This window comes from Coturnix japonica, chromosome 1 (assembly GCF_001577835.2).
Source record: "Coturnix japonica isolate 7356 chromosome 1, Coturnix japonica 2.1, whole genome shotgun sequence".
Taxonomy (NCBI): Eukaryota; Metazoa; Chordata; class Aves; order Galliformes; family Phasianidae; genus Coturnix; species Coturnix japonica.
The window spans coordinates 115,362,856-115,377,272 of record NC_029516.1 but is presented as its reverse complement, the minus strand read 5'-3'; the positions used below and the strand labels follow the sequence as shown (position 1 = coordinate 115,377,272).

Genomic DNA, 14,417 nt, shown 5'->3' with positions numbered 1-14,417 from the left:
ACAACTGAAATTAATTCAAATCCCTTCGAGTATATTATAGCTACCCAAAGTAAAACAAGTAACATAAAACAACGGGCAAAGATTTGAACATTTCTTTTACAAAACTTAACAAAGCAAGACTACAGAAATCCAAACAAAGAGAGTGGTGGGATGACCCAAGTGTTCTGAAAATATTTTTCTGTCCTGTAACATTTCACTCGCATTCCAATATACTGCTTTATTAACTACTTTTACAATTTACCTGCCTTACAGGTATTTCCTCAGCAGTCATACATTTAAAGTCCCTATATGAAAAAAAAGCTCGAAAAGAAATGTGCCATTCCCTATCACCAGAATATCCCAGATGCATGCAAAACATAGCATTCAGCAAAATCTTACTTACCAACTCACCAAAGTTGTTGAAACAGCACCAAAACTTTGTAGAATGGAAGGATATATATTATACTTTACCAAGGCGATGTATTTTAAACTACTCCTTAAGCTAATGCTAAAGATGTTTTACATTAGAAAGTATCAACAGTAAAGGAGTTGTACTGTTTAACCTAAACTAATTTAGTTAAGTACAGCTTATGCCCAGACAAGTCCTTGCAAGGTAAACAAGAAGTTCTCATCTCCCACTTCAGGAAAACTCATTCCGTGAATTTGTTTGTGTGTCTACACTCCTCACAACAAACAGAAGGAGCACATAAACTCCAACACCCTTTTATTCCTTTTGATATTTACCTCTTGAATATTCAAATAGTTACTATTGCTGTCCACTACCAAAAGCTCAGACAGGCAAACTCTGGAATCTAAACACAGAAAGCTGAATCAAGCAGTAAGGATCCTAACAAATTATGTATTTCAAAACTAAGTATGTAAATAAATAATTATCTATTTCTGTTCACATTTTCTATCTGTTCAAGCTTGGGTTGGTATACGATACTTTAGATGGTAGAATTTTTCAATGATATCTTCACTTGGGACATTAGGTTTTGTTTAAGCAGAGACTTTCTGTGGAGAAGGTGTGGTGTTAGTTGCTCATGATTTTGTGGGAGAGGAGTTTTGCATGCTTCTTATTTCTGAAATATCAGAACTAGTTTGATTCCAGATGATTTGCATCACAGAAGGCACTTCTGTGTCTCTCTGAGCTACTCAGAGGACTTATTTATCTTCAAGAAATACATTTGAGAGTCAAAGCCTATTCTAAAATGTACAAAGTTCTCAGCATCAGAGAAAGAATCTCTAATTTCTTTCTGCAGTTAACTACATACGAAAACGTAGCTGTAGACTTAATAGGTGATAGGCAAATACTAAGTAAGCCATTTACCTCCACACTGACTTTAAAACTGAACGACAGAAAAGCAGAAATGTGAACTTTCAGATTTCACGTGCTCAGACTTGTTTCATATACTTTTCCTTTTTCTGACCTTCCTTTTTGAAAGACAGAAGACAGCACTTGTTTCAAATTATGTTTTCCAGACTAAAATAAGAACAATAACCTCATGCAGAAGGACCCGTTGCCGCTGATTCCACAATAAGTACCGCAGTGCTCAAACAAGCAAGAGAAGAAAGCTGAGTCACACCTGGTCATTCTCGCCCTAGATCAGCTAAAACGGTACTAAAGGTTTATTTTTGGACAAGTATGATGTTGTGGAAGGGAAAAATGAAGCAAGACATTCCACAGAAGAGTGAAAATAAAATCCAACTAATTTAGCTAGATGACTAAAGTCTCAAGGATGTACAAATGCAATGGTGAATTCAGGTCACCATTACAGTCACAACATTCAGACCATGTTTTCCTTCAAAACTTGTGGTATTTAAGGATGCTGCCAAGTAAAATAAGTGATTATTGTTTATCATCGCAATATCAAGTAAAGGTGACAGAACAGGAAAAAAATGCTCTCACACCTCCCTGAACACTATTCAAAACAGCTGCTCTTAGCAGCAAAACCAAAACCAAGGCTTAGCAAGGCTTAGTCAGAAACAGAAGAGATATAAGAAAAACCTTATCCTTGTGTAGAAGATTTCATTTAGACTACACAGAAGGAAAACAGTCCTGTAACATCCTATACACGAGCAGGTTCCTTCCTTCTCTCAGCATTAGACTGCAGTTCTGTACCTACTGTCCCTACGGTATAAAGTCATTTAAAATAGATTTGGCTAACATATTTTGTCTGTGAACACATTGAAATTAAGTATTTAAAAATATGTTGCGTCTCACTTTTCCCATGTACTTTTTAAAATTTTCCCATGCTCAGAAAAATTGCAATACTGGTTTGCCCAATTTTTTATTCTGCATTTGCTTCATTTAAAGCACATCATGGGAACAGTCGTTTAAAAGAATCTTTTAAAATGGAGATGTTAGTATTAAAATGTTTCAATCAATTTAATAGATTTACAAAACCTGATTTGCATTTAAAATGCATGCCTTGGAATTCACTGCACTTCAAAATTGGGCAGGAAACTTATCTCGCAGGGGAGAGGGCAAGAATAAGTTTGTCACCCTCCTCCATCCAAAGCTGCCTGCTGCTCCTGCACTAACCTACATTTAATTTGGGAACGTAAGATTTCTTCTCTTGCTTTCACTTACTTGAAAGTAAAGAAATAGCTTGTAAGCCTCTATCACTTGTACTTATTCCTCTAGTTTATCTATGTTATTTATCCACTAAGGCATAACTAAAAATATAGTATCACCACAGTACGTGTAAGGTGTCCAGCTGCAGACACCAACACCAGGAACAAGAAGGGTGCCCTTGTTAAAAGCCCAGCCCAGCAGGATGATTCACTCACTGTTCACAGTCTCTTTTTCACAGCCCAGACCTACAAATGTTTTGAAACTGATAACTTAGGCATGGCTGGGCCGTGAACTTTTAGCTGTTAAGTTTCAGTGAACGTAGCTATGACATCTACATTTTTGCTTCTGTGCAGCATAGTACTACCACAGCCTTGGCACAGATGAGTATTTATCATTTAAACTCAACTGATTCACAAATATTTCATTCTAGTCTGAGAGGCAGTTTCTGAACATACTAAGCAAACATATGTGGCTTAACCTCTACTGTAAAGAAAATCAATTAAAAAACAAAAGTGGAAAAAAGGCACCTTCGTTAGCTCCGGAGGCAGAGCACGTACCTTCTTAGGTAAGATGGGTAGTAAAACAAAAAGAACAATCAACTAACAAAACAATAATGTACCTGAAAGCTTAAAGCCACAACTTCAACCTCTCAGGAAGTAACCTTAAAGAAATGTTCTTCCTGTTCTTAGCGCCAGAAACCAGTCTGCACCCCACTCCTGGTGCCTGCCCCAAACTCAGAACTACCTTGTAGGCCAAGTTCCAGTGTAGTGCCCCAGAAAGCATACTCTAGTCTCTGCTCTCCATGTTTTACCAGAGAGCCTACAAATATCAAAGCCCTGGGATGTTCAGAGGAAGACAAATGCCCCTCACCAATCACCGTGTAAAACAATGTCTTTTTCCTCCCTTTCTTCTCTCATAAGCAGTTCTCTGCTAAACCAGATCTAACTTCCAAGAGAAGTCAGAGAGTAGCAGTTCTAAGCTAGCCTGCACTGAGTGGTCACATTAGTAGAGACAGTAATCCTCTCAACCTACAGAGGATATTAAAGCCAGCAGCTGTTACCTTCAAAGCAAAGTACCGCTTCCAAACACTTCTTGCTTTTATTAAGAACTTTATTTCATCCTCCAAGAGGAGGTGCCCAATCCCAAGGATGACCATGCTCTCACAGACAGTAATTTTTTAGCTTATGTCCTGCTCGCACACAGAGGTAGGAGCATGGAGCTTACCTCCAGATTATCGCTTTCCTGCAGATAGTCTCCAAGGCTGCCCTTCTAACCCTGCGTATGTCTACAAGCAACAGTGATCCTTGTAGAAAAGATACCAGAACTTCACCTCCTGTAATTTCTGGGTGTTCCCCTTCATGCCATAGCTATCTCCAAATATCTCAGACAGAGACCACACAGCTTTTGAGCACACAGTCAAAAGACAGTGGCTGTTCTTCTCACAGCAGTCAAGCTGCACACAAGGCTCTGGGCTGCTGCAGTACAACCGATGACAGTACCTTCATCTCCTGTACTTCTGCAAGGAGATCAAATAAAAGGAGTACAGACTAGGTCAACCACGAACAAAAAGATTAGATGTGCTCATTCAGTACATGTGACATAAACTTAAACTATATTTAAATTATTAAACTAAAATAAAATAAAACAACCCCAAAACAAAACAAAATAAGCCAAGCAAAAACGTGCTTCTCAGGCTGCAATACACCTTTCATCACTTGCAGCACACTGAACTGCTGACCCTCACCTCAGCAGCACCACAGCCATTTCAGGAGGGAACCACATCTTCAAGGTTACAAACTCTGCCACTTGGAGGCTGGTACAGTTGTGTTCACTTTCAGTATCACTTTGAGGCTGCCAGTTGCTTCCTGGTCAGAAGCGAGATCCCTTCCCTGCTCACAGCATTGTAATGAGGAATGCAGACATCTCTTAAGTCTACTTCAAAAGCAACTGAAAATAGACCGGCTCAGCTTGTTTGAAGTAAATTCTCATGCATATATCTGTGACATAACACATCACATCTTGTGTTTTGTCTTTAAAACATCATCATCAGGATTATTTCTATGCTCTGAAAGTAATGCCTCTTATTTTATTATGCTGGCCCACAGCATCAGAGGTGGGTATTAGTGGTAGGGGAGCAGAGGTTGAACCTTCCTACCTAGATCCTGTTGCATCTTGCTGTCACACAACAGATGGCAGCAGAGGGGCAGTCCTTCATGTCAAAAATATGGCACACACTGACATTCCTCAATGCTTGCTGAACGTTTATGGGAAACCAAACAGTAGATGCAAGCACAGAGAGGCAATGGGTGGTGCATTTCAGCAGGGATGGCAGTAGGTTACTTCTTCTGGTGCAGATTTTTACAAGATCAGCACGCAGGCTCTTGCTCACTGCTGGCAAAAATGCACAGCTAAAGGTGGCAAGCATGTTAAAAAGTAGTGTTTTGTGGCTGAGAATTTGCTCTATTAAGCAGTGTTTCTGTGCTCTTCATATCTGTTGTAGCTTCCTTGGAAACAAACAGGAGGCATTACTTTTGGAGCAACCAACGTCAATTTCTTCATAGGCCTCAGCAACATTCCTGTGACTACTGCATTCTTCAGAAATTAATGTCTCCCCACAGACTGTGCTCCACATGAAGTCATAACACTTGGTGATGACAACTGTATCCACAGCAACCAGCCGTGATGTAAAAAACGAGACGAACCACTCCTGGCAGAGGGAAAGCATCACAAACCTTTCTGGCAGACTCTTAGGAATCTCAATTAACGTCTCAATAAAATCCCTGTTGACATTTCAACGTGGAAATATTATCTCATAAAACAACATACTTCAAGAGAAGGTAGTGTTGTCTTCACCAAGCACCACACTCCTAGGCCTTTCCAACTCCACTCTTAAAGACCTTTTCAAACCACGAATTGCACTAAGAAAGGGTTTCAATCCACCTTAGTGACTGAAGAGAGATGAAGTGAAAGTCAAATACACCTATCCAAAAATCCCTCCAGAGATCTCTAATGAAAAACATCCAACTTCCGTACTCTTGAACCTCGAGATGTTCAAACCACACACAAAACCAGCTGTATGTTGCACAGAGGGCAGATGTTACACTGACATGAACACAGCGCACATCACCACTGCTGGTGGATGTGTCAGGTTATTAAGTGCGTGCATTTACACCTCAGTGCCGTTGATCACAGGAGCCTTTTTGAGTGTGGCAGATGTGGGATGTAACACTGCCTTTCACCAACATTCAGCTCTAGGGCAAAACACCTCCGCATCAGCATTCAGAACGCTGGGGCTTTGAAATACACTTAAACGCATTCAGCTAACTTTTTTTTTTTGATCTCTCACCGGTCCTACGACTGCATTTAAATGGTGAATTTCTGTCCCGATGCACCCGAATGCAGCTAAACCAGCCGAAGCAGCTCTGTACCGGAGGGCGGCCGCGCTGCCCACAGACGGCCGAGCCGTGCGGCGCGCTCCTCGGCTGCGGCGCCGAACCGCACCTCGCACCCAGCGCCCGTAGCACCATGGCAGGCGGCACAACGCCCGCCGCGGACGTGTGTGTGTGTGTGTATGTGTGTGTGTGTGTGCGAGGAGGGGGCTGCCCCAGCGGCACCTGTCGCCCGTTAACGGCCCAAACTCCCGCCCCGCACGGCCGCGGGCAGAAACGAGGAGCGCGGCGACAACGGGAAGGGGACGGAGCGGGGGCCGCGCCCGCCGGGAGCACCTGGGCGGCTCTTTGTTCCTCCCCGCTCCCGCAGCCTCCGTACTCACCCACGGTGGCCAGCGTCTCCAGGTCCTCCAGCTTGTAGGCGGCGGGCTCGGGCGCCGAGGGCGAGCCGGGGCCGGAGGGGCTGGGGGCCGTGGCGGCGGGCTGAGGAGCGGCCAACCCCGCCGCCGCCGCCGCCTCGCCGCCGCTCTTCGCCCCCATTTTGGCCTTGGCGGCGCTGAAGGCGTCCATGGAGCCGCTCAGCGCATGGAGGGCGGCGGGGCGGAGGCGGACGAGAGGGAGCGGCGGGGACGCAAAGTTTCAGTCTTCAGCAGGCGGCGGGGTGGCTGCGCCCCGGAGCTCGAGCCTGAGCCCGCTGCCACTGCCTCGGAGGGAACGCGGAGCCCTTCAGCATCACGAGCCGCCGCGACGCCCGCGACCCGCAGCAGGAACAGCCGCGCAGGCAGACAATGGAGAGAGAGAGAGCCCGGGCGGGCCGAGCCTGGCTGCGCTGCGCTGTGCTGTGCCGTGCCGCGCCGAGCGACACGCCGGGCGGAGGGGCGGGGTCTGCCCGCCACCGCTGCGGCACGGGCCCGCACAGGGTGGCGGGGCGGGGGCAAGCGCGGCCCCGGTGCTCGGCGGGAGCGCGGAGCTCGGCCCTCGCCGCGGGCGCGGCCCTGGGGAGGCGTCGCCCGGCTGCGTGTCGCGGAACTCAGGCGCTCTGCGCTCCGTCTTTCCAGACCCGAGTGGCGCTACTGCCGTCCACGAGCCCCCTCAGAGCTGCTGTCCCCTCTCTTCCCTCCTCGTCCTCTCGAAAAGTTTGAGAGGAGCGGCGGTGCCCGCTGCGGGTGGCACGGAGGCTTCCTGGCCCACCTGCCTTCGAGCTGCGGGAAGGCTTTGTCAGTCCCGAGTGAGCTGGAGAACCTCAAGCACTCCCCACCCAAGCATGTCAGAAGGCTATGCATGATTGTAGCCTGTTTTCAAATGGGTAGAGGTATGGCTGAAGACAGCCCTAGAGTTCCCTGCTGCAGTACATGATGAGGTGATGGGGTATGTCCACACTGTGCTAGTTGGAAGGGCCCTTTGTGCAGCACTGAGTAGCTCTGGCCAAGGAGCTGCTGATGATTATACTGAAAGCTGGGGAAAACTGGTGTATGAGCCAAGTCACTGGGAAGAGTTCATGTCAAAACGGGGGAGGAATTCCTAATTTTTTCCATGTCTTGTTCTGGCCCCATTCTATACTAGTTAAAGCTCCTAGCCTTTGCTCCAGTGAGTGGAGCGGGTGTAAAGCTGAGTGTAAGGTTACAGAAGTGGCATTTTGCACTTCCTTTGTGTTGCATGCAAGTGCATGCTCTGCTGACTTTGGTGTGGAGCACATTCAATGATACTGAGAAATAAATATGTGCACATACAAAAATGAGTGTCACAATAGAAACTGTTATTATTGGAGAAGACTCCAGGGAGACCTTATTGTGGCCTTCCATTACTTGAAAGGACCTTGCAGTCAGGAGGGGATGGATTTTTACACGGTCTGATAGTGATAGGACAAGGGGGAATGGCTTTGAACTAAAAGAGGGGTGCTTGAGGTTAGATGTTAACAAGAAGTTTTTTACTCACAGGGTGCTGAGATGCTAGACAAGAGGTGGCTGGCAAACCTGCTCATGTCAGTGTAGTTGGAACTCAATGGTCTTTAAGGGCCCTCCAACCTAAGCAATTGTAAGGTTCTGTTCAATGATTTAAATTACAAACTTATGGATCGCTCTTGAATTTTAAAAGATCCCTGTGGTCTTGTTCATAGTTGTGACACTCACAGAATGTATTATCTATTTTTATCTTTCGCCTTGTTGACGTGGGGGTTATGACTAATTTGGAAAAATGCAAGGTCATCCCTGCTTCCTGCCAGCCTGTGAAACGAATCATCAGTCAAGGATGATGACATAATTTTTGCTATAAAATTTCAGATTTCCTTACTGTGCTTTTTGAAATGTGTTACTCTTCTATTTACTGTTTTATTTAATTTCATTTTGCATTATGTATCATAAGTTTTGTATACAAGAAATTACCGTGATTCATACCTTGAACAAAATATTTCAATAACAGGATGGATGTATTTCAGGAGTTGGACTTGATGGCCATCATGGATCCCCTCCAAGTTGGGATATTCTGTGATTTCCATGAAAGATTTCTTAAACTGCAAATTATAAATGTTCTGGTGGACGGTAAATTTAGTTTGGACAAAAGCTGAACAAGCCAACAAGCCTCTCTTGACAAGAATGGAAACATCTTGATAACTGCTTGAAAAATAAATACTCATCCACTGAAGAAATCTGAATGTGCATATAAATATAGAAAAATGTATGAGCAAATTATGACCAAGAAAGGCTACCGTAAGTTCAGTCTGCTGGAGATGATCTGCCTGAAACCAGTTTTGTCCTGAAAACAGAGAAATTGTTCACTGCTCAGGTGTTAAGGAAGACAGAAAATACCTTGTAGAGGGTAAATTTGAAGTCATGTTCCTGTTCACGATATGAACTTTAGTGATTAAATTTCTTAAAGAACTTAAAACTTCTTTTAAAATTTCCTTCTATACTTCAGTGTTCTGTGGCTTGTCGTGTAGTTTATATGGTGAGACCCATTCAAAAAGGCTGGAATTCAGTGAGGTCTGTGAACGGTGTTAGCTCCATTGAATTCAGTGTCCATTTCCTTATGATGAAACAGCCTTGTGCTTGCTGCTTTGCTAGCCTGGTATCCAAAGCATTTGCTAGCTGTAGTTGTAGCAATCTAATTGCAATGTTTATATTTAATGTCAACATATTATTACTGTGCTTTACCACCTCTGTATAACCTACTTAGAATTTATCTTGCAGCTACCAATTAGTACAGTATTTCAGGGAAATAAAATGCTGTTCTTTCTAAATTAAAAGAAACTGAGAATCAAAACTCATAACTTCATGAATTACAGGTAGAAGTAGAGCTGCTCACTGGGTAACAGCAGCAGATACTAAGCTTAGTTTCTTGCCCAATTTGACTGCAGGGTCTGCAGCCCTGTTCTCCTTTTGTCTTTCACTTTTGCTACTGTTTCAACTTAATGTGTGAACATTTGCTCACAGGTGTTTCTTGAATAATCTTCAATTTTCCCTTATAGGAAAATTACCTTATAGATAGTGCACAGTACTCATCTTTTCCACTTTTCTCTCACATGTGGTAGATGCCTTCAGCCAGGTTCTTCTAGCGTAAAGCTCAGTTTCATGTCTTATGTTTCCATTCCACACTTGTGATTTTGAGTGATAGTCTTTTTTTTTCTTTTTTTTTTTTTTCTTTTTTTCTTTTTTCCTTCCATTTCCATTGTACAAAGTGTTCATTTACTTATATTCCTTTATAAGTTCGGGATCTTGGGGAGACTAAGTTCACAACTGTTAAGGAAGTTGCAGTTCCAGGTGTTAATTGTGTTCCTCCATGAACACAAATGCATGTTCCCTTTCTCGTACATACGTTTGTTAGACTTCAGCTTTCTACGCACAGATCCACGCTGTCCAGACAGTGATTCTGTGGGTGATAAACTACAAACCTACTTCCCATTTCTTTTTTATTTTTATTTTTTTCCTTTTTGGGAAACCTTTGGAAAGGATCCCAGGAAATTAATGGAAAGGATTCCAGGCTTTCTGCCTGACGATATAAAAATTCATAACAGAGCTCATTGTACTGTCATTTAGAGAAGACATTGTGATATGCATATCAAACAAATGGATGTGATTTAAGCACCGGACTCTCGGTCTTGTGGTTCTCTGTGAAGAGAATCAGTCATTTAAATGTCTCCATGACTGCAGACAAAAGAGGCTCTCCTGTGGTTTGAGAGACTTTGTGTTTGCCCACCTGAAAGCATGCTTTTTCCTCCCCATAAATTCATAATTTTCCTTACAAATCTTATTAAAGCATATCTTTAGCATCACCATCACAGTGAAATAACTACAGCAAGTTTGTTAGAGACCTGCCCAAACCTGCAGGGAGGAAGTGAATAAGTTCTTCACTGATTGCTATTATTAATAAATAGTTCTGCATCTTCTTCTCTTGTCACATTATGTACAGTGCCTAAAAGCGTGGGACTGATCTGAGGAAGAAGAATAGCTGGTAAAGGTAATTAGTACTGCTATGTGTTTTTCATTTGTTTTGTTTTGCTAAAGAAGCTCATGATCAGGCAAGTTCTGTGAAGTAAACAAGCAGGAATTTCATACAAGAAATCCCTGCCTGTGACAAAGAAAGGGGGAAATTGTACTGCCCATCTGAAGAAGTTCCTTCAATGTATGGAAATAAGAGCATTTGTATAATGAACAATCACATATTATGCAAATATATCTATGGATTCATACGGCAGCTATCATACCTGTATTTTAATATGATTACGTTTAATTTTCTTTAAAGTGTTTAAAGGTTATGAATATCATGTCTTGATCCAAATGAGAATTGAAGCACAAAAAAGCCCCACCAAAAAACTAAAAACCCACCACGCAGCTGCCAACATCCCAAACTGTGATTTTGTAGCATCTCACTGAAGTGATTCCTGGCTTTGGGAATGCTTCAGCTTCTCCAGCTGTAAGACAGAAGTGTTCTTATTAGGGTGTCTAGACTTATGCCCAGCCTGAGCAAGTTTGTGCCTATCTTCTGCTGAAACCAGATTGAGATCTGGAAACTAGATGTTGCTTTGCCTGTGTTTGCTGAAGAACTGTTTATGCTAAATATTCTCAATGCATATCTCATGTACATGCAAAACAGCTTCCCTCGCCAAATGAAGCTGTGATCACCTTTTCAGAAACAAAGGTGTTGGACGAATACTGTTTTATGTTGTAAGTGACACTGAAATACCAGGGCACTGGATAAGCTCTCAAAAGCAGAAGGGGATATTTTCTTTAGATGGAAGGCAGAATAGAACAGCAGTGTACCAGGATGTCTTTTTTTCTTCATTCTTTTCCCCAAGTAAGTAGTTATGTGGCAGTTTTGATCTTAATGGTATGAAAGGAGTTCTTATTCCACCCTCCTTCCCTCAAATTAACAGAGGCAATTGCAGGACATGTTCTGCACCTCTACTTCACAATCATTCCTTTTCAGATTGCTGTTGAAGCCTTAGAAATGAAATGTAGTACTAGTTGCATTTATTTATACATTTTATGGTATATTACTGTGGTGTGTTTTCACAAACTTCAACAAGGTCCTGCAAAGATTACTGTATGAATCATTACGTTCCACAAATGATTGGCTAGAGTGAGCTTTATCAAAATTTTATAGCAAGACAAGCATTACGTGAACTTTATAACACATTAGTTGTCAGGCAGAACAATAAAACGCACCTTTTGGTACCTGCCTTAGGGAACTAAGCCATCAAGGAGTCCTCAATTAGATAGATGCAAACTTTTTGAGCCAGGACTTTTTTTATCTTTATATGAGACAAAATAGTTAGAGGACTTCTAAAGTCTAATATTTTCTCTTCTAAGGGCACATGCATACAACTAGTGCATGGACAGACTAAATCTTTCAATTCAGCTCTTTTAAAAAACAGTTTGGTCCTCTCATATCCATGATTACGAAGGCTTGTGTGAGGAAAAGGAATTTGCTTCTAATCACAAGCATCAAAGTGAGAAAGACAAGTAGGTGTGGGAATCCATTGTATCTTCTTTGATTTACTGTCAGATTCTCCACTTGTCACAATTTACACTGGCATCAGGTTTGTAAAGGTGTGGTTCTTGCTGAGCTGATCTAATCCAGGCTGCCAGGATTTTGTCCTCCTCCCTCTCTCAGATCATCAGCCCCACCTACACCCTGGTGTGTGCACTTAGCATTCCAGCAGCTCCCTGGTGAGCCAGTTCAGGAATTAGTTTGGGCATTTACTTACAAGGTTGCTAGGGTTTTAGTCAGATTATTGCCATGCACAGGCTGTTAGGGCACATGGTGAGCTCTGGGGAATTTAAAAAGGGCTTCATTTCCATCAGGCTGCTTCGGGTTTTATTGCGGCGTGCTTTCTTCTGCTTATGTCCTTGTATCCCTTCCATTGCCCCTCAAAAAAGAAATTCAGCGCTTTGAATGCTCTGTGGATGTACACAGCTGCAGCTAAAGTTAGCATTGCCCATGAATGGCATTTAGGTAGATCTTCACTCAGTCTTTTGGGTGAATTATTCACTTCACAGTGCCACTGAGGCTGCCAAAAAAAAAAAAAACAACAAAAAAAACAAAAAAACAGGGAAAAGAGATGGGCACCTCATTTAGGTTAGCAGAAGTTCTTGTGTTCTGGATGCATCTGCCCAGCTGAATGAGGAAACAGAGTCAGATTTCACCCAGGGCAGCCCCAGACAATAGGTTAGCACTGTGTCTTTTAAGTTAAATTAAAGTCAGCTACAATCTAACAAATTCTATGTAGACATGCTACAAATATATATATATCCATATTTTAATGGAATGGTAAAAAAAAAATCTTGCTATTATTTTGAGAGCAAAATTCTTGCATGCATAAAAGCTGTTATCTTTAAAAATGGAATGGAATTATGAAAAGGACAAGTTGAATCTAGCAGGAATAATCATTAAACATAATCTTTATTGCCCACAACTGCTCTCTTCTGCCACAAAGTAACATATTCTCTTCTCAACCCGTTCTCTCGTATTCTGTAATTCATTAATTTAATTAAAAACAATACAATGTAAATTCTGTAAATTCATTCTGTAATGCCACACTGCTTTAACATTCAAAACCGGTCTGATTTATAAATTTATCTTCATTATCAGTTATTTTCCTTACAGAAGCATGAGCTAAAACAGATAGAAAGACCTTCAGAAATATTTCTGCTTATACTCTTACAAACTGATTACCGCTGAAAGTGAAGCAGTAGATTTTAGATTACTTAAAATTCATTGTTGTAATCTTTTGTATGAAATAAAACATATATGGTATTTTCCAGCTCTTTTTCTGCTGGTCAAATATATATATTACCAAACAAATACAGAGTGATATAACTGTGATTCAGTCTTCTGTTTACATTCCAGTTCATGAACTGTTCACTGCATGAGTCATTGTAGATTCATTAAGTAAAATACTCTAAGTGCCAACCTAATCTCTATGCATTTTAAGCAGTTGCCTAAATTCTAGTAAAACCAATGGAATTAACCAACAAGATGCAGTGTTTTAGTGGCTACAGCTGGGTTTCCATTCACAGTTTGGTGATTTTATGAATGGGAACATAAAACAAAAAACATAGAACTATGCAAGCAATGGAACTGAGAATCTGTTTTTAAATATAAAATAGAAATGCATTCTACTCAGGCATCTTGCCCACTGAACTTAAAAAAAAATAAAATAATAACATTGTGGCTTTTTAGAACAGTTAAGTTAATGTGATTGTTACAGATTTGAGCAAACCTTAGACTATCTCCAAGCATACACATATTCACTCCTGAAGAAAGATAATTTACTCTCCAGGGCTTTATAGTGCATTTTCACTGTATAGTGAATTTTCACCTGTATCTCATTTTTCATAGTAAATCTGCAAAACAGTCAACATGGCAAAAGCATAACACAATGAACATTGTGCAAGGCAAAACAGTAACACAGATGAGTTCAGCAGCATAAAAGTCAACCAGTAGCTCATCAATCTTGCAAAATATCTAATTACCTAACTCCTATGCTATCTTTAGCAACTGATTTCTGCCCTTTGAGCTGATCTTCTTTCCACTCTTCGTGATTGTTGAAAAGCAATGGATCATTTGTCTGGACATCTGGAGTGGATCGCTGGGTCATAGCTCTGCTAAGGTCATGGACTTTAAGAAAGCCAAGATGCGCACAGCCATTCTGCTTACTAGGTTTTAGATGATACAATTTTACAAACTTTAGATAGATGAAATTAGGATTATTTAATTGAACGTAAAATCTGTCATCTGGCATTGAAGCTACCAACCTTTCTGAAGATAGTTAACTACATTCAACTGGTGCACTGTCAGTGCAGTTCTCTACATGTCCAAGAAGAATAAATGACACAATGGCTTGAAGTAGAGGAAAAAATCATTTAGGTAGAAAACATGCTATAAGGCAGCTAAAAATAAGTGTTAGTATTTTCTACTAGCTTTGAGTTTAGTATGTCTAGAAATCAGACCATTTCCATCATGAGGCAGAGAAG

The 14,417-nt window shown here is 41.7% G+C and overlaps 1 protein-coding gene across 1 annotated transcript in view; it reads right to left on the bottom strand.

The window, feature by feature from the left end:
- Nucleotides 1-6,536, bottom strand: part of PRKX (protein kinase X-linked) — a 52,971-nt gene extending 46,435 nt beyond the window's left edge. The window contains exon 1 of the mRNA XM_015848788.2: nt 6,330-6,536. Within this exon, the coding sequence (XP_015704274.1) occupies nt 6,330-6,516 (187 nt within the window). The 5' untranslated portion in view covers nt 6,517-6,536. The remainder of the gene's footprint in view (nt 1-6,329) is intronic.
- Between the last annotated feature and the right edge of the window lie 7,881 nt (nt 6,537-14,417).